This window comes from Muscardinus avellanarius (genome assembly GCF_963383645.1).
Source record: "Muscardinus avellanarius genome assembly, chromosome: 3".
Classification (NCBI taxonomy): domain Eukaryota; kingdom Metazoa; phylum Chordata; class Mammalia; order Rodentia; family Gliridae; genus Muscardinus; species Muscardinus avellanarius.
This window is the reverse complement of record NC_137788.1, coordinates 122251293-122277976: the sequence shown is the minus strand read 5'-3', so window position 1 is coordinate 122277976 and position 26684 is coordinate 122251293. Positions and strand designations below refer to the sequence as shown.

The following is a 26684-nucleotide window of genomic DNA, read 5'->3' as shown; positions in this document are numbered from 1 at the left end:
ATGGTGAGCCAGTTGGGAGATTCAAAACTGCCCGTTTAAGTTTAGTTTAGAGCTCGCCGGCCTCTAAAAAGGGGATTTGGAGTGCCTAATCTGAGAATTAACTGGAAAACTTTTATTTGCTTTCCAGGGGCCTCCGGTGCGGATACTTAAGGGATCCCACAGTGGTTTCCATCCTTTTCTGCATTTCCCCCTATACTGTGTTACACAGCTTTAAATATGCCTTATAGAATCGCTGCAGACCTGAGTGAAAACAGAAGTCTTGGTATACTCTGAATTCAGGAAGTCAAAGAGTCTGCATTACTATTATTAATTTTTGTATCATTTGTTATAAGAATTTGTTTTTTCGGTAATGGAGATGTGGAACCCAGGGAGTTTCTGTGTCCGAGCGACGCCCTCTGACATATTTTTTATTATTTATTTTAAAACAGGGTCTCGCTGGGCGTGGTGGCGCACGCTTGTAATCCCCGCGCTTGGGAGGCAGAGACAGGAGGATCGCGCAGGTTCGAAGCCAGCCGCGCGCGCTGGCTTAGGAGACCCTGTTTCCAAATATAAAATGTAAAAATAGGTCTGGGAGTGTAGCCCGGAGGTAGAAGGGCTTCCAGGAACCCCAGTACCACCAAAAAAAAAAAAAAATAAATAAAAAAAAAAATAAAACAGGGTCTCACTGAGTTGCAAAGGGACTCACTAAGTACCTGAGGCTGACCGCGAACCTGCGATCCTCCTATCCCAGCCTCCCAAATGCTGGGATTATAAGCTGTGCCACCACATCCGGCTGTTACAGGAATTTAGGTATAAATTTAGAAAATACACTGTTTCTAAAATTAGACTTTGGAATATTTAAGAATGCATATTTTCCATTATAGGCTTCCAAAAAGAAAACTTTGAGCTTTAGCGAAAGGCATCAGAAATTAGTAGATGAAAATTACCGCAGAAATTTGCATATCCAAGCACTAAAAAAGATGCAGAGTCAAATCAGGAACCAAATGGAGCGGAATGAAAATGATGAACGTGTTGAGCGCAAGAGATTCCTCAGGTTATTAGAGAATGAACAATTTGAACTGGATATGGAAGAAGCCATCCAAAAAGTAAGTTTTACTACTTATTACACTTTCCTCTCCTCGTTTTCACCTAATAAATGGTGCAAGACAGTTGCTAATATTGGGGATGAGTGGAAATAAGAGCATCAGGTAAAGAGTGCCTCATTGTCCATCATCCCAGTGTGGTGGCAAAGACCTGGGTTTCTGGAGCTGAACTTTGAATCCTATTGCTATAGCTTATCCAATGAACCTTGGGTAAGTTGCTTTTTTATCTTTGTCTCTAACATAGGGAATAATAGTGGTATCTCCTAAATAGTGCCTGGTATTAATAAGTGCTCAGATTTTTAAAAATATAAATATGAACTCCATAATTATTAATGTCCAGAGTTTTGTTGGTTCAAGTATAATTGTGTTGTTTTCTGTACTTTTTTTTTTTTTTTGGTGGTACTGGGGTTCCTGGAAGCCCGTTTATCTCCGGGCTACACTCCCAGACCTATTTTATTTTTGGAAACAGGGTCTCCTAAGCCAGGCATCGATCCTCCTGTCTCTGCCTCCCAAGCGCGGGGATTACAAGCATGCGCCACCACGCCCGGCCTTCTGTACGTTTCTAAGGAAGGTTTTCAAGGGCAAAGGGGGAAGGGAGGTTGAGTAGAGCACAGAGCATTTTTAAGTTAGCAAAATTATCCTGTATGACACTAACACTGAAGACAGATTTTACAACTGTCAAAACCTGTGATAAGTGAATCTTATGCTATCTGAATTATATCTCAAGTTTTACAAGAGAACATGTTCCAAGAATGTTACATAGGTAGCATCAAATAGTATTTAACCTTTTGGGGATTGGCTGTTTTGTCATTCAGCATAATTCCTGGAGATTCATCTAAGTTGTTGCTTGTATTTCTTTTTATTGCTTCAGTGTGTGTGTGTGTGTGTGTGTGTGTGTGTGTGTGCACTTTTATTGGTGTGCTTTATTCCTTTTTATTGCTGATTAGTACTCCGTACTGTGAGTCTACCACAGTTTACTTGACTATTCATCTGATGAAGAAAAGGTATTTCTAGTACTGACTAATGATGAATAAATCTGTTGTTAATATTTGGGTGCAGGTTTTTAAAATAAAAGCTTGGATATGCTGCTCAAAGGGCAAAAGGGACTTTGCACTTTGAGTGCAGTTGTTATCTGGTAAATTCATGTCAGCCTAGTAACAGACTTCCAGACTGATTTCCAGAGTGGCTGTACTATTTTACATTCTCATCCACCAATGTATGAATATTGCAGTTTATAACAATTAGGTGTTAAAACTGGTTTTTTATTTTAGCCATTCTAGTAGTGATATCTCAGTGTAGTTTTTAAAATTTTTATTAGTAGGGATTGAACCCAGAGACATTTTACTTCCAGGTTATACCCCCAGACCATTTTAATTATTTTGTTGTTGTTGTTGTTTTGAAACAGGGTTGCACTAAGTTTCTGAGAGTCTCATCAAGTTGCTGAGATTGGTCTTGAGCCTGCAATGGTCCTGTCTCAGCTTCTCAAGTACTGGCGTTATAGGCATGTGCCACCATGCCCAACTCAGTGTAGTTTTCATTTGCATTTCTTCATGGCTAATGATGTCGAATATTTTTATGTGTTTATTTTTCTTAAATGTAAAAAAACAATCCTGTAGATTTTCCACAATTTAATAGAAAATATAAAAGAGAAACAAATTACATACTGCGAGAACAATATGTCAAGTGCAGATTGTGGGGCATCCTATGGGATATGTACCGATTCTGCCTATCCAAAAGCATGAGAGATCTTTCCGTCTTCTAAAATACTCTATTTATTTCTTAGTATTTCTATTTAGTATCTTATAATTTTCATTGTAGAGGTCTTTGGCCTCCTTGCTCACTATCACCTTTTTTTTTTTTTTTTTTTTTGGTGGTACTGGGGTTCCTGGAAGCCCTTCTACCTCCGGGCTACACTCCCAGAGCTATTTTTACATTTTTATTTGGAAACAGGGTCTCCTAAGCCAGCAAGCACGGGGATTACAAACGTGTGCCACCACGCCCGGCTACTATCACCATTTTTTTAATATAGTACTAGAAACTAATATTATTTTGTACTTTAAACACAAATAGTAGGCCATTGCACTTTAGGCGGTTAGTTTTCTGTAGAAAGCAAATAAATTCAACCTTAAGGAGAAAAGTCTGTTTCTAGAGGACAAAAACTAAGGATATCCTTTGTATTTAGGCAGAAGAGAACAAGAAATTGAGGGAACTCCAGCTTGAACAAGAAGAAAAATTGGCAACGGAATTGGCAAAATTAAAACACGAAAGTCTGAGGGATGAAAAGATGAGGCAACAAGTAAGAGAAAACAGGTATCTTGGTTTCAGTTAACTTCATTTATTTAGTCTTTATCATTTAACTTTTATCTAGTTCTTTGTACCTGAAAGTGAAATTTCTTATGTCATTGCTCTTAATATTTTGTCTGAAAATACTGCTTTAGTTCCAGAAATATTCATTTGAAAAAATAAGTTATATTCCTAGGAGTAAGTATTGATATTTACAGTGAAAACTAAATATCAGCTCCCTTTGACCATTCGTTTAAGAATAAATTTTTAAAGCAACCTCTTTAGGTTCATTGAATCTTAAATTTCTTCATGCTGCTGAAAGTTGAATTACTTTTCAGGTGGTCATATCACCTGTTGACTGTTGACCCTAACTTAGGGCTAAGTATATGTTTATCCTGTATCTGTGTAATTGAATATATTGGAAACTTATTTTGATAATTGTTACAGTTTCTCTTAATTTTATAGGACTTCTATAGTATAGGAACCATGAATGAATTCCAAGGGTTTTGGGCCTCATAAAATTATATTTTATATATTCAAGAAACATACCCATATATGTTTTTTCCTGGGTCTACAACTTTAACCAGATTATTTAAGAGATTAGGGGGGAAAACTTAAAATTACTGCTAAAATCTGCATATTGTTTTAGACCCACGTTATCTTTTTTGGACTCTTAATTTTTCAGTCAGGAGGAATCCTGTCTTTATGTAATTCACTGACAGAGTTAAATAGGAGAACTTTTCGCAGAGCAAAAAAAGACAGTGTGCTTCCTAATCTACTTTAATCAATACCTGTATAAGGTATTAAGAGAAAATTATGCATTCATCTATCTCATGAATTAATGAATTAATTGTGGTACTGGGAATGGAACCCAGGGGCAATCTACCTCTGTGCTACACCCCTAACCCTATTTTATTTTATTTTTTAAGTTTGAAACAGGATCTCCATAAGGTTAAGAGGCTGGTTGTGAACCAGCCTTTGACCCTCCTATCTCCCAAGTACTGACTTGTATTATAGGCATGTGCCACTGCACCTGGCTTATCTTACTAATTTAGCTGCTATCATCTGAAATATTAATCAATATCAAATCCAGGAGTATATAAGAAATATTACATATCCTGACCAAATTTAATCTATCCTAGAAATGTAAGGTTGGTTGAACACTAAAATAATTGTAAGCAATCTATAAACATAGTCATATAAACAGAAAGAGCCAGTTGATAATGAATCAACAGCACTCTGAACAAAGCTTAGTAAACTAATATAAAAGGGAACTTACAGAAACCTTGCACTTAATGGCAAAATGTTAACATTTCCCCTCTGACATTGAGAAGAAGACAGGGAAGCTTGCTATAAAACATAGCATAATCACTGTATTGTACATCCAATATGACAAGGAAAGAAGTAAAAGATGTTATGATTGGCAGTAGAAGAATAAAACTTTAATTATGCACAGATAATTGTGTGTGTAGAAAAATAAAAAAAGTACAGATGAATACGAATAAGTAAATTTAATGTTATGTAGACAATAAACATTAATTTTTTGTGAATTAGCAAAAATTAGAAATAATTAGAAAATAATATTTGAAAAATGGTTTATCTGTACAAGAACATAAAAAATCTACTTAGTGTGGCCCTTTGCAACTTAGTGAGACCTTGTTTTATTTATTTTTTTAATTTAAATTTATTTATTTTTTTAAATTGGTGCATTGTAGTCATATATCAATCACATTGGAGTACAAGACTTGAGAGGATATACAAGCACACATCATCCAATTAGCCCTCATCCAGCCCCCATCCCATTCCCTCCCCCTCCCTGGATCCCATGCTTGTTTGGTGATTAACTTTGATACATTTGTTTATGTACCTCCTGCATTTTAAAGAGGAGGCTCCAGTCCTCCACTGTTCCATACCCTCTGATTGGTCACATTAGTTGATTCACTATAGGGCCCTTTCTATAGCTCAACCTCTTCCTGTTGCCCCTTTCCTCCTAGTTATTGCTGATTAGGGGAAGCGTCTGATTTATATTTTCTGTGATATTTCTCTGTACATGCTGCGTTGCAAGTACTGATACCACTCTTGACGGCCCCAGTAGTAGCCTGGCTACCCGATGGACTGATCCAGACCTTGCTGGCTCAAGCAGCGGCCTTGTCTCATGGGAGGCCCCGATTCTGGTCTCGCTGGCCCCCACACTGGCCTAACCCCTCGGCAGGCTTCGATCCCGGCGAGACCCTGTTTTAGAATAAAAAAGTCTAAGCTGGGGACAGTGGTGTATGTCTATAATCCCAGTACTTTGGAGGCTGAGTCAGAAGGATTACAGATTCAAGGCCAGCCTCAGCAATTTAGTGATACCCTCAGAAACTTAGTGAGACTTTGTTTCAAAATGAAAAAATAAGAAAGGGCTGAGAATCTAGTTAGAAGGTAGGATGCCCCTGTGCTCAATTCCCAGTACCAAAAAGGAAGGTGTAACTACCATATCAAACAAAACATAAGGGACTGGAAATGTTGCTCAAAGGTAGAGTGCTTGCCTAGCATGTGGAAGGTATGGCTTTGATCTTCTGCACCTCAAAAAACTAAGTAAACAGAAATCACAAATATAAACAATTATTGATCAATTTTTTTAAAAGAACAAAGAATTGGAAGGATATGCCATTTTTATTAAATCGATTATTTAGTGTTGTAGAGATGTAAATACTCCCCAGACTGATAAATGAATTCAGTACAATCTTAATCAGAATCCTAGTCGGATTTATATTGTGAAGTTTGAAAGCTGATTCTAAAGTGGGACTGGAAATGTACCAAGAATTACTAAGACTCTTTTAAAAGGAAATCAAAATTGGAGATGACTTCTCCAGAATATGAAGACTTACTATAATCTACAGTAGTTAAGAGTGTATGGTACTAGCACAGCATAAATAGCTGTATGTGCAGAGTATACTTCTTTTCAACCAGGAAATTCAAGCCCTAAGTCCCATACAATGTAATAAGTTAACTTCTATCGATTTAAAATATCAGTCATATGCTATCTTTGAGAAAATTAAAAATATAGTCAATTTTTTATGACACTTAATTCTATTAGGATACACAAATTTAATTTCTTCCTTTTTCCCCTCATAGTATTGAGCTCAGAGAATTGGAGAAGAAATTAAAAGCAGCTTACATGAATAAAGAAAGAGCAGCTCAAATTGCTGAAAAGGATGCCATTAAATATGAGAAAATGGTAACGCTGTTTCTGGTTGTTATATTTTTATGTTTAGCCTCACTTAGAAAACCAAAAATATACTAGCTTTTTAAAAAATTGTTGCTTCTATAAAGAATTCGTCCTGCTAGATTCCCCAAAAACGAGTATGTATACTTTTCAGATACTTAAAGTATCCATAATCTTCAACCATTTCATGTCGAACCTTAACTTAGTATTAGAGCCTTTCAGAAGTCCACATTATTCTCAGAATTCCTGTGGTCTCTGATTATTCTTTGACAAACTAGTATAGTATAAAATTGTAGCCTGATAAGTATATTTTAGAGTGTTTTTATATTTTTAAGTTTTTATAGTTGGATAAATTTTATTTATTTATTTATTTTTTTTTTGTGGCACTGAACATGGGGTATTCTACCTCCAAGCTACACCTCCAACCCTTTTTTATTTTTTGTTTTGAAACAGCTTCCCTAGGTTGCTGAGGCTATGGATCAATCCTCCTTTCTCAGCCTCCCAAGTATTAAGTTTATAGGCCTGCAATAGCATACTCAGAAAATTGGAAACTGTATACAGGAAGCTTTTTGGTTTTTTGGATTCTCTCTTTCTTTTTATTCTCTTTTCTAACTCCTGACATGCTACCAAATTGATGGCAAGTATTCCTCTTGAGCAAAGGAGTCTCAAACACAGTTTATGAGTGTTATACAGAATACATAATAAAGTAGAACATAAATAATTTGTCCTGTGGTTTGTAGTTTTAATTGCCCTAATAGTCAGCAAGCTATCGTATACAATTTAATCTGATGACTAAAATTGCTATTTTCTGAATAAAAATTGATTCACAAAAGTAAAGCCAAACACTCCTGGGACTGAACTAGGTGTCAAGGTACCTAGATACCAGTTTTTGTCTATGTGTCTCTAAGCTTTAGTTTTCTTATCTGTAAGATGAGAACATTGTATTTCCATAATTATGTAGTAGCTTATAGATTAAAGGTTTTTTTTATTTCATACTTTTTAAAAACAGAACTTAAGCCAGCCATGGTGGCGCACACATGTAATTCCAGCATTTGGGAGGCTGAGACAGGAGGATCATGGTTCGCAGACAGCTAAACTACTTAGTGAGGCCCTTGCAACTCAGTGAGACCCTGTTTCAAAATAAAGAATAAAAAATAGGGCTGTGGGTGTCATTGAGAGTTAGAATGGCCTTGGGTTCCATCCCCAGTACTGCAAAAAACCAAAAACAAAAAAACAAAAAACTAACAAAACAGAACTTAGTGCAACGTGCAAAGAAAAGAGAAATTTTGGTTAAATCATATTAATAAATTATTTTTATGGACATCAGTTATATCAGAAATTACATTTATCATTTATATTTTAATCTATTCTTTATATTTGGTGATGCTTAGCCATTCTTGCATTTGAGATATGATAAAAAAAGGCAAAGGTATTATAAAAACTGCTCTAGTATATTTAATTTAAAACTTATTTTGTTAAATGATTTGAATTTGTTTAAAAGAATTAAGGGGTTTAATCCATCCAAGAAAAGATGGTCTCTTAACCATTGGTAATGATATTGAGTGAGTGAATTCAGAACTGTATAAAACAGGCACAGGAACATTTGTGACCTTTTTAAGTTAAAAGTGATTATAAGCTGGGCTTGGTGGCACACAACTGTAATTATAGTACTTGGGAGGCTGAGACAGGAGGATCACAGGTTCTCAGCAAGCCTCAGCAACCTAGTGAGGCCCTGCTTTAAAAAAAAAAAAATAAGGCTGGAGATGTAGCTAAAAAGCAGAATAGCCCTGGATTTAATCCCCAGTTTCACAAAAAATGGGGGGTAAGGCCGGGTGTGGTAGGGCACACTTGTAATCCCCGTGCTTGGGAGGCGGAGACAGGAGTATCGCACAGGTTCGAAGCCAGCCTTGCTGGCTTAAGAGACCCTGTTTCCAAATAAAAATATAAAATAGGTCTGGGAGTGTAGCCCAGAGGTAGAGGGTTTCCAGGAACCCAAGTACTCAAAAAAAAAAAAAAAAAAAAAATGGGGAAGATTACAGAAGGCCTGTCATACATGAGAAAGAGCAAACGGAAGGGTCTGTGGAAAAAAGTTTCAACAAGAAGCAACTTAAGAGCTGCTCAGAGGTTATATAATAGCAGACCTGTATGAAAGAGGCAGTGCCATTTTTACTCCAAATAGCAACTGATAAACAATAACAACTGGAAATTTTTTGATCAGTTTATATATAAATGACAATCACATGTCTGTAATCCTAGATTTGGGAGGCTGAGACAGGAGGATCAAAGGTTCGAGGCCAGCATATTTGCTAGTTAGCAAGACCCTGTCTCAAAGCAAAACAGAAAAAAGGACTGGGGATGTAGCTCAGTGCCTCTGAGTTCATCCTCAGTAATCACACACACACACACACATACACACACACACACACGCACGCACACACACACGATGACTACTTTAGCAGTTAAAATTGTTTCTGATAAAGTACTTATTTTACATACAATTTATGTGGACTTGCTAATTATCCTTATCAGATATTTTACTGAGAGAGCTTCTTGAAGGAATAAGAAAGCCTCTCTAGGGTCTGACTCTTCCTTCAAACCCTTTTGGTCACAGGGGTGCTTTTTTATCTAAACATATTAAAATATTTTATGTAACAGGCTTTGTAATATTGTGTTGGTGTGTTTGATACTGGGGATTGAACCTAAGGGCATTATATTTCTGAGATAGATCTTCAGCCCTTTTTATTATTTTATTTTGAGACTGAGGTCTTGCTAAATTTCCCAGGCTGGACTTGAACCTGCAGTTCTCCTGCCTCAGCCTCTCAAGTATTGGAGTTACAGGTGTCATCATCATGTGTGGCCAGGCTTCATAGTTACATCCATTTAAAATATTCCATCAGCTGGGCATGGTGGTGCACGCTTGTAATCCCCGCACTTGGGAGGCAGAGACAGGAGGATCATGCAGGTTCGAAGCCAGCTGTTAGCGCTGGCTTAGGAGACCCTGTTTCCAAATAAAAATGTAAAACTAGGTCTGGGAGTGTAGCCTGGAGGTAGAAGGGCTTCCAGGAACCCCAGTACCACCACCAAAAAAAAAAAAAAAAAAAAAAAAAAAAAAAAAAAATTCCATCATACTGTGCTCGGACTTGAAAATGGAAAGGTAACATTTGTTTTTAATACCAGAAACGTGATGCTGAAATAGCCAGAACCATGATGGAAGAGCATGAGAGAGTAATGAAGGAAGAGAATACTGCAGAGGAGAAACGAAACAAAGCAAAAGCACAGTATTACCTTGATTTAGAGAAACAACTTGAAGAACAGGAGAGAAAAAAGCAGGAGGCTTATGAACAGTTGCTGAAAGAGAAACTCATGATTGATGAAATTGTTAGGAAAATCTATGAAGAAGATCAATTGTAAGTTTATCCCAACTTTCTTATATACCCAAACATTTAATTCAAATTTGGCATGAGTTATGAAGAGGCAAAGTTTGTGAACAGTGTCTGAAACATAGCAAGTGCTCATTAAATATTAGTTATAAAGAAAAACTTAGTTATGATCACATGAGTTGAGACTATTCTTCATCAGCATGATTATTAATTATATGACAATAAATCCTATTAACTAACTTAATGACCTAGGTTCTCTTTTTCTAAATATTCCCATATGTCAGAGGACATGTTTCCTGATGAATGTCCTTGGTAAGCAGCTTTAATGTACTACAAAGCTTATATTAATAGGTTGTAGCCTTTCTGCAATGAGAAACATAAAACTCTATTAGTAAATGAGAAGGGAGCTACAGTACAATTTTACCCAGAGAAAACTCATACCTAGCCAGGCATGGTGGTGCACGCTTGTAATCCCAGCATTTGGGAGGCTGAGACAGGAGGATCCCAGTTTGCGGCCAGCCTCAGCTACTTAGTGAAGCCCTTTGCAACTCAGTGAGACCCTGTTTCAAAATAAAGAATAAAAAATAGGGCTGGGGGTATAGCTCGGAGGTAGAATGCCCCAGGGTTCCATCCCCAGTACCACACACACAAAAAAAGAAAAAATAAGAAAAAGAAAACTCATACTTAACATTATATTTAGTGGCACATAATGGACATTCAAAATGTTTATTGCATTACTGCATGAATATATTAAATAGGAAAGTTGTTTTCCCTCACATCATCAGCAGAAGGAAATTACATTTTAAAACAATTGATCATTATTTCTGTTGCTATAAAACTATACCTGCTATTGCTTTTTTAGGGAGAGACAACAAAAGTTAGAAAAAATGAATGCAACTCGAAAGTATATTGAAGAGTTTCAGAAAGAGCAGGATCTTTGGAGAAAAAAGAAACGTGAAGAGATGGAAGAAGAAAACAGAAGAATCATAGAGTTTGCTAACATGCAGCAGCAAAGAGAAGAAGTCAGGATGGCAAAAGTTCAAGAAAACGAGGAGAAAAGACTGCAGCTGCAGAATACGGTAGTAACACAGCCACCCTGCCTCTGGCACTGGTGAAATTCTGACATATTAGTTAGAGAATTTGGGTTCTAAAAATATTTGTGTCTTTTAAAATTTTAATAGCTGGCTCAGAGATTGGAAGAAATGCTGCGGCAACGTGAAGATTTGGAACAAGTGCGACAAGAATTATATCAAGAAGAACAAGTTGCAATACATGAGAGGAAACTAAAAGTAAGAGGAGTTGAAAGATTAATTATGTAGAGAAGAATATAATATTTGTTTTTTATTTCTTTTTTATTTTTTATCTTTTTTTATTGGTGCATTATATTCATACAACTTATTGGGGTAAAAAACTTGTGTGTACAAACATGTACTCATCGCTGATTTAACCCCTACCCAATTCCCACCCCATTCCCTCCCCGTCCCTTGCTTGGCTTAGTGATTGACTTCGATATGTTTAAGTACATTGTGTGTTTTAGAGATTTTCCTCTTTCCCCCTCCTTTCTCCTCCTTTAGGTTGTCTTGTTTGCTCCTCTATAGGATTTCCTCTTTCAAGAGTTCCTCCTATGACCCATTTCTCCCTAACTCTCACATATTAGGGAAAGCATCTGATTTCTTATTTTTTGTGACTGACTAATCTCACTTAGCATAATGTCCTCCAGTTCCATCCATTTCCCTGAAAATGATGTAATTGAGTTTTTTTTAATGGCTGAGTAAAATTCCATTGTGTACATATCCCACAGTTTTGTAATCTATTCATCTGTTGATGGACATCTTGGCTGGTCCCATAGTTTGGCTATGGTGAATTGTGCAGCTATTTGTTCTTTATTTCTAAAAAGTTCAGTTTATCAATTTTTTCTTTTATGTTTTCGGTGTCAACACTAGGGATTTTTTGCCTAGAATCTTGAAGGATTTCTCTTTTTTTCCCCCCAAAGTGTTTATATTTGCATTCTACAAGTCTGTGATTTATTTTCAGTTAATTTTTGTAGAAGGTATGAGATTTGGCTGTTGAGTTGCTTCACACCATTTGTTGGAGTGGCTTTCTCTTCAACATGGGGTTTCGTTTGCACCTTTGTTAAAATGCAGTTGAAGCCAGAGGTGGTGGCAGAGGCCTGTAGTCCCTTACTTGAGAGACTGAAATGTGAGGGTCATAGGTTTGAAGGCAACCTTAGCAACTTAGGATGCTGTTTCAAAATAAAAAATAAAAAGGGCTGCAGATGTAGCTGGGAGGTAGAATGCCCCAGGGTTCAATCCTCAGTACCCCCCCAAAAGCTTTTTTTTTGTTTCATTGTTATTCTTTATTGATTTTCTATTTTCAACTTCAATTTTATTTGATTCCCACTCTTTGCTATTTTTTCCCTTATGGCTTGAGTTTACTTTGCTTCTTTCTTTTTAAAATTTTTTATTGGTGCATTGTTATACATCTTAATGGAGTACATGATGGTAGAGGCATAAATGCACACATTGATTTTCTTTTCTTGAAGTAAAAGCACATATTTTTGAAGTAAGAACATATATTATTTTTTCTTGAAGTCAGAACACATATTACGTACTTAAGACTTTTCCAACATGCATGCATTTAATGTTATATAAGGTACATAATGTTATATCCTTTATCTGAAATGCCTGGGACCAGAAGTATATCAGATTTTAGCGTGTTTTAGGTTTGGGGATATTTGCATAGACTTCACTGGTTGAACATCCTAATCAGAGAGTCCATCTCTCTGGCTAAAGCTGTTGAACATTTTTTCATACATATATTAGCCATTTAAATTTCATCTTTTGTGAAGCGTCTGTTTAGTTCCCTTGCTCTTTTTTGATTTAGTTTCCTTAGTGGTGAGTTTCTTGAGTTCTCTCTATATTCTAGATATTAGGCCTCACTGGAGGAATAGTTAGCAAAAATTTTCTCCCATTTTTTCAGCTCACTGTTGAGGTTCTTGATAGTCTAGACAAAGGAGGAGAGAATATAGATGAGCAAGTAAGGTGACCTAACTGAGGGGGAAGGAGGGGAAAGAGGGAAATTCCCTAATGTACATGATATACATTCACAAACATATCAAAGTCAATCACTAAGCTAAACATGAGAAGGAGGGAAGGGGAAGGAATGGGGCAGGAATTGGGGAAGGGCTAAATGAGTGATGTGTGCATGTATGCCTCTAACATCTTGTGCCCTATTAAAATAAATGACTACAATGCACTAATAGAAATTAAAAATAAAACAACAACAACAACAACAACAACAGAGCCAAGTGTGGTGGCGCACGCTTGTAATTCCCGTACTTGGGAGGCTGAGACAGAAGGATTGCAGTATCATGGCCAGCCTCAGCTACTTAGTGAGGCCCTGTTTCAAAATAAAGAATAAAAAATAGGGATGGGGGTTTAGCTTAGAGGTAGAATGCCCCTGGGTTTCATTCCCAGAACTGCAAAAAAACACAAAATGTAAAAAAGTCCAAAACTTGGTGTGCCAATCTGATGTTCAAAAAGCATGTTAGTTTTGCAGTTTTGGATTGGGGTACTTGGCCTGTCATGTGCGTTTTCTTGAGTGTGTCACTTGGTCTGTGAAGACCCCTTAGCTCTTCTTTAAATGCATCTCATACATTTTGCCATGTATTATTTTTATTAACTATAGTACATTGATTTTTCTTGATACTTCCCTTTTCCCCTTCAATAAATGACTTAGATTTCTATGAAAATAAATGCAACATTAAAAAGATACCTTGTAGTCAGGCATGGTGGTTTACACCACTACACATTTGGGAGGTTGAGACTGGAGGATCATAGTTTGCGGCCATCCTCAGCTACTTAGTGAGGCCCATTGCAACTCAGTGAAACCCTGTTTCAAAATAAAGAATAAAAAAAATAGGGTCGGGGTGTCACTCAGAGGTAGAATGTTCCTAACCATACATATATAGATAGATATAGATACATAGATATTTAGTGCTGGGCATGGTAGTATATGCCTATAATCCAAGTACTTGGGAGGCTGAGATAGGAGGATCACAGGTTCTAGGACAGCCTCAGTGAGTAGTGAAACTCTCACCAAATAAACCCTGTTTCAAAATAAAAATGAAATAGGGCTAGAGGTACAGCTTGGAGGTAGAATGCCTATAGGTTCAATCTCCAGTACCACCAAAAAACAAACAAAAAAAGATACCTTGTGTGTCATTTGCAAAATGTCATTTTTGACCTTGCAATTTTTTTCTTATAATTTTATTGGTGCATTATAATTACTCCATCCCCAAATATTCAGAGATTTTCCTGTTATCTTTCCTGTTACTGATTTTGTTTTATTCCACTGTGGTTGGCTAACACACTCAGTTTGATTTCATTTCCTTTAAGTTTGTTCTTGAAATTTGCACTTTAAAAAATGTATTCTGCTGTTCTTGTGTCAGATCCTTCTGGTTGATGGTGTTGATTTTCTGTGTTGTACTTCTGTTAGTTGTTGAGAGAGGGCTTGTTGAAGTATCTAAACCTAATCTAAGCCGGGCGAGGTGGCACACACTTGTAATCCTTGCACTTGGGAGGCTGAGATAGGAGGATCGTGCAGGTTCGAAGCCAGCCTCAGCTACTTAGTGAGGCTCTCAGCAACTTAGTGAGACCCTGTTTTCAAATAAAATATAAAATAGGTCTGGGAGTATAGCCCGGAGGTAGAAAGCCCCTGGGTTCCACCCCCAGTACCACCAAAAATAATAATAAATAAATAAAAATAAAATAATTTTTCTTTATGTTCTCCTTTATGTATTTCTCCTTTATGTTCTATTAGTTTTTTTAATTAAGATAACATTCAGATGACATAAAGTTTACCAATTTAGCCTTTTAAAGTGTATATTTCAGCCAATTCAGCAGCATTTAGTACATTCGTAATATACTTTACCTAATTTCAAAATATTTTCATTATCCAAGAAGGATTCTTATATGTAGCAGTTCTTATATGTAGAGAAGGATTCTCCTCTAGCAGTTGGCAACCACTAACTTACTTTGTGTCTTTATAAATTTGACTATTTTATATAAATGTGTTAAAAATATTTTTTTTTATTTTTATTTTTGGCAGGGCTATAGATTGAACCCAGGGCCTTGAATGTGTTAGGCAAATATCCTGCCACTGAGCTACATTCCTAGCCCTACCCTAGCATAATGTTTGTTGTTGTTGTTGTTGTTGTTTGGTGGTACTGGGGTTCCTCGAAACCCTTCTACCTCCAGGCTACACTCCCAGACACCTATTTTTTATATTTTTATTTGGAAACAGGGTCTCTTAAGCCAGAGTGTGGCTGGCTTCAAACCTTCGGGATCCTCCTGTCTCTGCCTCCCAAGCGCCAGGATTACAAGAGTGCGCCACCACACCTGGCCTAGCATAATGTTTTTAAAGTTCATTCATGTTGAAAAATTTATCAGTAATCACTTTTTTGCCAGATAGTACATTATGTGGATATACTGTATTTTGTCTATTCAACAGTTAATAGATTTTTTTACATTTGTAAATATTGCTGTGATTAATGTTTGTGTACAAGTTTTTTTTAGAATATCTTTTAAAAATTATTTTGAGTATATTCCTAGAAGTGACATTGCTGGGTGTTTTGTTTTTTGTTTTTTCTCTCTCTAGTGCTGGGGATTGAAACCAGGGCTTCATGTGAGTGGACAAGTGCCACATCCTAGTTTCAGTACAGTACTTTTAACTTTTTGAGGATCCATCCAACTTTGTTTTCCACAAAGTCTGTACCATTTTCTTTATTTTGAAGCAAGGTCTCACTAAGTTGCAGAAGGCTCACTAAGTAGCTGAAGCTGTCTGCAAACTGCCATCCTCCTGTCTCAGCCTTCTGAATGCTGGGATTACAAGCATGCGCCACCACGCCCAGCAAGGCTGTACCATTTTATATTCCCATCCTAACAAAATCTAAGGCTTCCAACGCCTCCACGGTCTCATCATCACTTGCTATTTTCCATCATATTATAACAATTATTAACTCAAAATGTATATATAAACAAAATATTAAGCTATAATATTTATAACAAAGTTGGTAAAGCTGATATTCATGTACCCACTACTACACTAGTAGTACTAATGAAATGTTTGTTTTACTATGGACAAACATTTTAGAAATGTTTATCTTACTATATTATAAAGGTTATAAAGTAAAAATTACATTTCTCTTGCCTTAGCTAGGGTCCTTCATATGTCTAGGTTATCCCAGCAGTTTCCCTCCTTTTACAATATGAAGATGCAAGTGAGCAGAGTAAGGCAGCAGCCACGCAGGAGGGATTTCTGTAGAGCCAGTCATTGTGGGGTTGGAGCAGTGGAAAAGTATCTTGGTTTCCTGGTTCTTCTGGAAGTTGTTTATATAAAACCCTTACGTTCTTTATGATTTTTAAGAAAGAACCTTGACCAATACAAATGTTGAGGCAATATTTTGGATGCATTGAAGATACTAGCTTCCATGGAACTTGTGTTAGAACTGGGCAAGTTTGGTTAGATTAGAAAACAGGATTTAAAATTTACATCAGTCCAAATTGGGTAGATAGACAACTAAATAAGAATAGTAAAACATAATTATTAGAATTTATGTGTTAGGTGTGTGGATGAATTACTGCTTCTTTTTTCTTTTACTTTTTTTAGTATGTTTGAAATTTTTTGATGTGTTTGGAAAATAAAGACTTGTAGGAAAGCAGTTTGGGCTGCTGGAAATAAATTTGATTTTTTTCAAAAAGTCTAATTTTCCTTGTTAGATTAGTTTTTAAATGCTAGGGAATTTTGGAGAATAAAAAGAGTATTAGAAGATGAGAGTTGGATAAATGCAACTTGCTTTTGCAAATGGAGGAAGTTGGAAACTGGAAAATACTGAGTGGTGTGGACAGCTGTTTTAGGCAAGATTCTAGAATGATTCATAGTTGGTATAAATTTTAAAGATCACAGATCAATAAATTCAGGTATGTGAAATGTTTTCAAATTAACTCTTTTCAAAGTAGTTGTATGCTAATTCTGGTATAGAAACAAGATTGTAAAGATAAACAGTAATAGAAATTCTTCATCCAAATGGTTTTAAAAGATGGGGCAAAGTATTATCATGAAAAGGAATAATTTTTAAGTTTGTATGATTTCACATTATAATTCCAAATTTGACCAAACTCAATTCTACTTTTCCTCTATAAATATGATGCAAGGAAATGCTTACTAGATTAAGTTTTAACTATATTGTTATTTAGGAAGAAGCAGAAAAGAAATTAAGAAAGCAAAAAGAGATGAAGCAAGATTTTGAAGAACAAATGGCCTTGAAAGAATTAATACTACAGGCTGCAAAAGAAGAAGAAGAGCTCTTTAGAAAAACAATGTTAGCTAAACTTGCAGAGGATGACCGAGTAGAATTAATGAATGCTCAGAAACAAAGAATGAAGCAGCTGGAACACAGAAGGGCTGTGGAAAAACTTATTGAAGAGCGTCGCAACCAGTTCCTTGCAGACAAAGTAAGAACAAGATTTACTTATATCTCTCTTTTTTCTATTTTGTCATTATCATTTATGCTTTCTCTGTACTATACACTGGTTTTGAGAACAAATACAATTAAGTCCATGTCATAATGAATCTCTGATCTTGGTTAAGAAAAAATACAGACTAATTACAAATATTTGTCATTTGCATGTGATAATAATTATATCAATATACACAGTTAGATGATAGACGTTGACAGATTTTGAGTATCCTGAATACCGTGTTAAGGAGGTGAGCTTTTTCCAGTGGAAGCTACTGAAGAATTAGAAAAGCTATATGCTAAGATCTGCATTTTAAAGGTGATTTAATAGCAACATCTGGAGTAGATGGGAGTGAGACTAAAGATAGGGAGACCAGTAAGGAATTTACTAAATTCAGTGTAATAGATTAAATCCATGCCACATGGAAAAGAGACCCATTGCAGAGATAGAGAATTGATGGTGAACAGTTAGATCTGGAGAGATGAGAGAAGACTCAAGGCTATTAATACTAATAATAATATTCCACCTTGAATGACTGGGTGATGTACTAAAGAAGGTATGTAGAAGTTTCTCTTCTCTCCACATTAAATTTTTTTAGGCCAAAGGGGAATATTTCTAGTAGGAAATGTGTATTTAGGAGTTAAAGAGGGAACTAGGTTTGTGACTTTCAACAAATTTATTTATGTTTAATCAATAATACTGAATTTATACATAATGTATCTCACTAGATGGACAGGTTCAGAGGCAGACTCAGCAACTTAGCAAGGCTCTCAGAAACTTAGACCTGTTTCCAAACAAAAATAAAATAGGGCTAGGGATATCGCTTAAAGGTAGAATGCCCTTGGATTCAATCCCCAGAACCAAAAAAAGAAAAAAGAAAAAGAAAAATGACCTATAAGAGAACATGTGTAAGGGCTTTGAAAAATAAAGTGCTGTAAGTATGAACACAGTTTAGGTATATGATAAATTAAGTAATAATTGAAGTAATAATTTTTATTGAGCACTTATATATGTCATTTACTAGTCTAATTATAAAGTAATAACTTCTTATTTCCAACCCTTTCAAATTAGGTACCAATACCAACCTCATTTTAAAGATGTGAAAACTAAGGTATAGAGAGATTATATATATTTCACAGAGTTTTACAATAAATAGTTGGCAGAGCTGAGATTAATAAATTAATATTAAAATACTGATCTTTTCTCCATGGGTAGACAATAAATGCAAGTTGAAAATATCCTGAAAGCAGCTAACCAGAAGAGTAATGCTTAAGCTAAAGTTCTTAGAAATGCTTACCCAGACTTAAATAGCATAAAGGGGATATTCAGGCTAACCCTTTTACTCCCAAACCTATTTATATTTTTTATTTGGAAACAGGGTCTCTTAAGCCAGTGAGGCTGGCTTCGAACCTGCGCGATCCTCCTGTCTCCGCCTCCCAATCGCAGGGATTATAAGCATGCACCACCACGCCTGGCATAAAATTTTTTTTTTAAATAAAATTAAGGAAGGAAGGAAAGAAGGCAGGAAAGTAGGTTTATCTGGAACTAAGTAGCATGAAAAGATTTAAGCTAAGATGATCCCTGCAAACAGTGTGTTATGAGAAACAATGAGAGGGTCTTAGAGAACATTTTAATTTAGGATGTACAAGGAGGAGAAAAAAAAAACAAGATCAATAAATGGTCAAAAAGGTAAGAGAATCTAAATGGTATATAGTCACAGGAAACCAAAAGAAATCAGCTCTTTCTTTTGCCTGCTCATTAAAAAGATTGGGTTCAAATTTTGGCTTTTCTTCTGTTTTTATCCAATACATATTTCCAGATCACTAAGAGATATAGTTAGAAGTCTTGAGATGCCTTAGAATTGAGTTTTCTAAAGCTGATCATAATCAGACAAACCTGTTCTAATTTTTACAGCCTGTATCTTGCCTAAAGAAAACATAGTCACATCACCTTGGAATATTATTCCTGGGATCTTCCCATTTCGCACTGATTCCACACCATCAATAATTTTGAAATCCAGCTTTTCTTCATTATTACTTTTTTCAGATATTCAGTAGACTACTAGACTTGACTACTGAAATTTTCTTCTCACAGGTCTCTTTGTAACTCTAGTCTGTCCTCACTATGTTCCTTTTTCTGCTTAAACTTCAGTAGACTCTTACAGCTTGATATAAACCAACCATGATCTAACTCTAGCCTCTAAGGGAGATCATTATCTATAAAGCACCTTGCAGTTTGCCTGAAATATGGTAAAAACTTTATAGATGTTGAATTAATGAAGGCAGTCACCATGTTAGAGCACAGTAAACAGCGTTTGGAATTCCCTTAAGGCTTTGAATACTTGCCTGTGAAAAGGTAGATCTAGTGACTATGTCCTATCTCATGGCTTGCAGAGCTAATCAAAAAGCTCTAGGATAAGCCAGCAAGGCAATTACCAAAGAAGATGAAGCCACAACACATGCATAGATATTTATACAAACAATTTAAATTTTATTTTAAAAATCATGGACATTCCCAATATGAGGTCTTGGACTTAGTTTTAAGTATCAGGCAAGATTAGACAACATTTTTGTTCTAGCCTCAAGGCAAGGTTGACCATCATTATGATAGAACTCAACAATTCATTCTATTCTACAATCCTATATGGCTCTAATCCTGCATTTTCAGTTTTAGAGACATTCCTAAATAAGTATCTATAATTCTTTCTACCTCTAAATATTTTTGTTTTGGATCTGGGGATGGAACCCAGGGGCGTTAGACCTCCGAGCTACATCCTCTGCCCTGTTTTTTATTCTTTATTTTGAAACAGGGTCTCATTAAGTTGTGGAGGGCCTCACTAAGTAGCTGGCAATCATCTGTTCTCGACCTCCCAAATGCTTGGATTACAAGCATGCGTCACCATGCCCAGCTACCTCTAAAAATTTTATGGTTAGTCAGGCAAAATCTGAAACTCCCCAGGAGGTAGTTTTCTACCATTGAGCTACTCAGAATGTTTTTAATGGATAAATTGGTTTTATACCTTTTTAAGCCATTTATACTAATTCACTGTAATTTTTTTTAGGACAAATACTGTGGCCTACCATATCCTAAGAGGGGAAACCCTTTATTGTGCCCGTTAGGGACTATATCATTGGACAAAAATATAAGTGTGTTTTCCCAACATTATAGAAGTTTCTTGTACTTCCCTTTAATAAGAAATGAATAAATCAGGATTCTGCTTGTCTGGAAGTAGAGTCTCAACAGTAGCTTAGTAGGTAGTTTACTGTTCTCTCACATGAAAATCTACAGACAGGCAATTCAGGGATGAAGTGGAGGCTTTGTTCCATAGTCTTCAGGGACTCGGGCTCCTGATAGTTTTTCATTATGGCATCCATGGGGATAGCTCTTGACTTTGTTATCTGTGTTGTATCTTCAGCCTTTGTCTCCATGCAGTTAGAAATGAAGAGAGGATAAAGGATATAGTAAGACTCTTCAAAATTGCCACAAGACACTATTGTTTACATTCTACTGGCCTTGTGACCATAGCTGGCTCTAAGGAAGCCTTAGAATTATAGTCTAGAATAATTATTATAGTAATAATAATTCAGGTACAATAATTTTGTGACAGCTTGGTTACCCTGTTTTATTTTAGAGAGAAAATAGTTGAGAAATTTAGCCCTTGACTCATTAACAATAACAATCAGGGCCGGGAATGGTGGCACATGCTTGTAATCCCAGTATTTGAGAGGCTGAGACAGGAGGATCACAGGTTTGTAGTCAGCCTCAGCTACTTAGTGAGCCCTTCTGCAATTTAGGGAGACTCTTTCAAAATAAAGAATAAAAAAATAGGGCTAGGGGTGTAGCTCGGATGTAGAATGAATACCCCTGAGTTCAATGCTCAATCCTGCAAAACAAGCAAACAAACAGACAAACAAAAGCCATGTGAGGGTGTTTTCTTTTTTTAATTGGTTCACTGTAGTTATACATCTTAATGGGGTACAAGTTGATAGAGACATACATGCATTATAAGGTTCTTTCTAAATTGATTATCGATGCTGTTTCTGATTCTATAACAAAAATATATCTAATACTATAGTAGACAGACATTCTAAGAGTTATAGTTTTAAGTGGCATAGAATATGGCTTTTTAAACTAATCATTTTAGGAATAAGTTTAGTGTTACTATTACTTTAAAGAAATTCTTGGTAGGAGGGTATATTTGGGTATAATTCAATGAGTCTCTTTAAACCCTAAAACATTGAATTAAAGTAATAACATTTCTAATATGTTTGTTTATAATATGACACCACATTTTGTGTGTGTATGTGTGGTGGGGATTGACTCCAGGGGCATTCTACTTTCAAGCTACACCCATAGCCTTGTTTTTTTTTTAATTTGGAATCAATTTATTATACTGAATTTTAATGTGATTATTGAAGAGTATATTTCTTTCCTGAAGAATGTTGATATTTTTGCTGGAACTCTTCTTACTCTTCTATTTCATATGGACTTTAAAAATTTGTGAAGTGTGTATATTTATGTCTGTGTGTGAGAGAGAAAATATTTGCTCTTTCGATATGCCAGTTCTGATTTATTCACTGTTTTTTATTTTACATTGCCAATTTTTTATCACCTGGCATAAGCATTCAATAAATGCTTGTTGTATTAAAAATCATTCCTTTAAATACTCTTTCTCTGGGTATTGAAAACATTTTCCTATATGTACTTGTCTCCTTAAGAATTCCAGTCATGACTAGTATTTTTATAATTTTAAATAATGATGGTAAATTATAAAGATATGTGTATACATATAAAATAGTGTGTATAAGACATATATTTATATATATATGCTAGTACCTTTTGAACTGTCATAAATATTTCATTAATTTTATAATCTAATTCACTGAAAGAATAGTTTTATTTGGAAACTTTCTAAAAGATTAATGTAATTTGTGACTTTTCCAGCAACATGAACTGGAGGAATGGCAGTTGCAGCAAAGAAGACAAGGTTGTATTAATGACATTATTGAAGAAGAAAGACTAAAACTTCTCCAAGAACATGCTACAAAATTATTAGGATATCTCCCTAAAGTAAGTGATATTTATTCCCAAGTGTCATCTTTATAACCTACAATAGTAAAAAACAAAACAACAAAAAAAAAAACTATAATTTTAGGAATCAGAGGGCATAAATGCCACACACATCTTGTTCTTACAAAGTAGCAGTGGGATCTCGGCCAGGTGTTGAAATGAAACCCCTGGGCCCTTTTAAACATCTCTAAAGTAAGAGAGTTGGCCTTGGTATACTGACGTATGAGCTAGTTTTATTGTGTTTACATTTTAAGGGTTCTTTTCTCCCCTTTCAGCTTAGGGGATCTAAAAATAAACTACCTTACAGCAACTTTAATACTTTGTGTACCTAAGATAATAATATATATGAAAAAACAATTGGTAACAGCAAAGAAAGGTCCATGTGTGAACTGAGTCTGAGACAGATCTGCTCTATATTGGGTTCTAACTAGGAACCTCAGTTTTTAAAAGCAGTTCCAAAAGAGAGTGAGTTTGCATACATTTACATATATCTAAGACGCATTGTGACTTAATAAGATAATGAGTTTCATAGGCCACATAAACATCTAAATTCTTATAAATAAAATCCACACTCCTTTAGATATAGAAATCATATTTTGTGTTCAGTATTAAGAAAGGAAGGAGAAATATATAATCATTCCCTGGCCATAATCATAGTATAATTGGTTGGATAGAACTAGTGAATATAGCCGGGCGTGGTGGCGCACGCTTGTAATCCCCGCGCTTGGGAGGCGGAGACAGGAGGATCGCGCAGGTTCGAAGTCAGCTGCGCGCTGGCTTAGGAGACCCTGTTTCCAAAATGAAAATGTAAAAATAGGTCTGGGAGTGTAGCCCGGAGGTAGAAGGGCTTCCAGGAACCCCAGTACCACCAAAAAAAAAAAAAAGAATTAGTGAATATAAAATTATATATTAATGATAAAATCCATGCATAATTGATAAACTTGACCACATAGATTATCAGTTCAAGGAGAGTCTTTAGGTTTCATTAGTGTGTGTGTGTGTGTGTGTGTGTGTGTGTATGTGTGTGTGTGTGTGTGTGTGTGTGTGTGTGTGTGTGTGTGTAGAAGAATAATTGTGGAAGCAGGAGGAGGACCTAATAAACCTGATTTCCAAAAATGACTTTTATTCTTTAGGCCCCAATTGTCCCAAAATGACCTTAATTATCCTTTAATTCCTGTTGGTTGAAAGGTAAATATTTAAGTTTAATTTTGTTTTAAGAAGACTTTTTTTTGTATCCTATAGAGGAAAAGGGAAAATAGAAGTGTGAAGAATATTTTTGTGTGTGGTACTGGGGATTGAACCCAGGGGCATTCTACCTCTGAGCTATACCCGCAGCCCTATTTTTCAGTCTTTTTATTTTTGAATCAGGGTCTCATTGAGTTGTGAAGGGCCTTGCTCAGTAGCTGAGGCTGACAGTACATCTGTGATCCTCCTGCCTCAGCCTCCCAAGTACTTGGGATTACAAGCATTGGTACTACCACGCCTGGCTAGCGTGAAGAATTTCATAGGACTTGTTCAATGGCTGAACTGCAAACCTAGATTCTGTACTACCAGATTGAATATTTGCTGGTTAGCCATAGAATGGAGACCTGAAGAACAGAGCTCATACATGAATTGAGCGATATTTAGTCTCTTCATCTTTAGCCTCTCTCATATTATATTATAAAGCTGTTTTAAGACAAGAGTAGGGTACAATATAGATTAAATTCCTATCTTTCCAGGTAATCCAAGCAATAGGATTTGCGGTTGTAAAATAGATCAGTCTAGATTCTTATGATAAGTTGCTATCCTGGGGCTGATATATCAGGAAATTGAGTCAGTCTAAGAATACTCAGAATATAATATACTCAGTCATAATTTTTGGAAAATGTGATTTATTTAAAAGTGTCATGCATTTTATTGAATAGATTTCATTACCTTGGACAAATTCACTAACTTCATCTATTATTTTTTATTTGTTAATCTTAAAAGCATCTAGTTAAATATTCTGGCATTCAAAAGTAATACAAAGTATTTTCTTATAGGGAATATTTAAAAAAGAAGATGATATTGATATGCTTGGTGAAGAGTTCAGAAAAGCATATCAGAAAAGGAGTGAGATTTGTGAAGAGAAGTGATGCGGCAACATTTGGTAAAACCCGGTTCTTTTGTATGTTTCCACTAGATGTCACTGTGACTTTTGTTTTCCTGTTCAGTGACAGTAGGACTCTGTTGCTCATTTGAATTTTTCTAAAACATCACTGTGTTTGTAATTTATAAATTTTCAGATAAAATTGGAACAATTAATATTTTAACTACAAAATTAATTATTTTATACTTGTAATTTGAAGATCTGGATTTTACAACAATATTGTTACAGTATTCAATATAAATACTCATATAAATACAGACCAAATCCAAGAGGATTAGTACCTTTCCTACTCTTCAGAGATTTTTCTGCATCCCCATCCTTCTAGATTCTCTAATTGGTCTTTGTTAAATAGAGTTCTAGGCCAGAGTGAACTGCCTTCTGTCTAGGTACTTTACTTCCTTGGTTTGGCCAGGAAAGTATTTAGATTTTGGTTTTAAAGCACATTTTGCTGGGAAAAGTAAAGAAATTAAGGTGTTTTATTACCTAATAAGATTGTCACATTAAATAAATAACTTTTTCTCTCAAACTATCATTTGTGAACTAGTGATAACTCTCTAGAACATAAAATTCCCTTTTTTAACAGATAAAATTATAGTATTTTTCATGTTCAACATGATGTCCAGAAGTCTAAATACATTATATATGGAATGATCAAATCTAGCTAATTAACAAATGCATTGCCTTCCATTTTTGTGGTGAGAACACATCCATTCTGTGCATTTTTCAATGACACAATATATAGTGATTAACTGTAGTCAACATGCTGTAAAATAGGTGTCTTGAGCTTGTTTCTCCTAATTTAACTGTGCTTAAGTATCCTTTGACCAACATATCCCAGTGCCTTCCTCCCCTCTAATCACCCTGGTAACCATGATTCTATCTACTTATATGAGATCAACTGTTTTTAAGATAACATTGAAATAAGCAAGGCACAGAATGACAAATACTGCATGATCTCATTCATGTGTGTCGGTTGAATGGTATTCCATTGTGAATACATTTTCTTTTACCACTTATACATTGGTAAATAATTAGGGTGATTCTATGCCTTGACTGTTGTGAATAGTGCCACAATAAACATGAGAGTGCTGATGTTTCTTCAACATCTGGATTTTATTTTCTTTGGATATATATCCAATAATGGAATTACTATTTTTAATTTTGTGAGGAACATCAGTATGCTCTTTTCTCTAGTGGCTGTACTAATTTATATCTCCACCAGGGATTATATCTTCATCAGGGATTATATCTCCATCAGGGATTCCTTTCTTCTACTTTCTCTGTTTCACAAGCTTGTTATCTGTATGTTTCCTTGAGAAGTGTCTACTCGATCTTTATGTGTTCTTATTGGGCTGTTTGTCCTCCTGTGCTCCATTGTATGCACCCTGGCTATTAAGTGTCAGATGTCCACACTGCCTGTCTCTCCAGTCTTGCAGGTTGTCTCTTCACTGAACTGTTCCCGTTGCTGTGCAGAAGCTTTTTAGTTTGATGGAATCCCATTTGTATAGTTTTTCCCTTGTTGCTTGTGCTTTTGAGGTCATTTAAAAAATTATTGCCGGCTGGCACTGAAGCCTGCCGTGAGGCAAGGCCGGTATTGGGGCCTCCGAGGCCAGGATATGAGCCTGCCAAGGGGTTAGGCCGGTGCTGGGGCCAGCGAGGCCGGCATCAGAGCCTTCCATGAGGCAAGGCCGGTGCTGGGGCCTCCGAGGCCAGGATCGGAGCCTGCCGTGAGGCAAGGCCAGTACTGGGGCCTCCGAGGCCGGGATCGGAGCCTGCCGAGGGGTTAGGCCGGAGCTGGGGCCAGCGAGGCCGGCATTGGAGCCTGCCGTGAGGCAAGGCCGGTGCTGGGACCTCCGAGGCCAGAATAAGAGCCCGCCGAGGGGTTAGGCTGGTGCTGGGGCCAGCGGCCGGCATCGGAGACTTCTGTGAGGCAAGGCCGCTACAGAGGCCTCCAAGGCCAGGATCGGAGCCTGCCGAGGGGTTAGGCTGGTGCTGGGGCCAGTGAGGCCG

General features: G+C 36.2%; 1 protein-coding gene across 1 annotated transcript; it reads left to right on the top strand.

The window, feature by feature from the left end:
• MNS1 (meiosis specific nuclear structural 1) lies at positions 1-24660 on the top strand (the record flags this gene model as incomplete). Its single annotated transcript, XM_080691625.1, has 10 exons — positions 1-33; positions 864-1085; positions 3265-3392; positions 6483-6585; positions 9751-9980; positions 10816-11032; positions 11135-11242; positions 17210-17467; positions 22418-22543; positions 24568-24660. 10 exons carry the CDS (start codon positions 1-3, stop codon positions 24658-24660), a joined length of 1518 nt encoding a protein of 505 aa, XP_080547751.1.
• Between the last annotated feature and the right edge of the window lie 2024 nt (positions 24661-26684).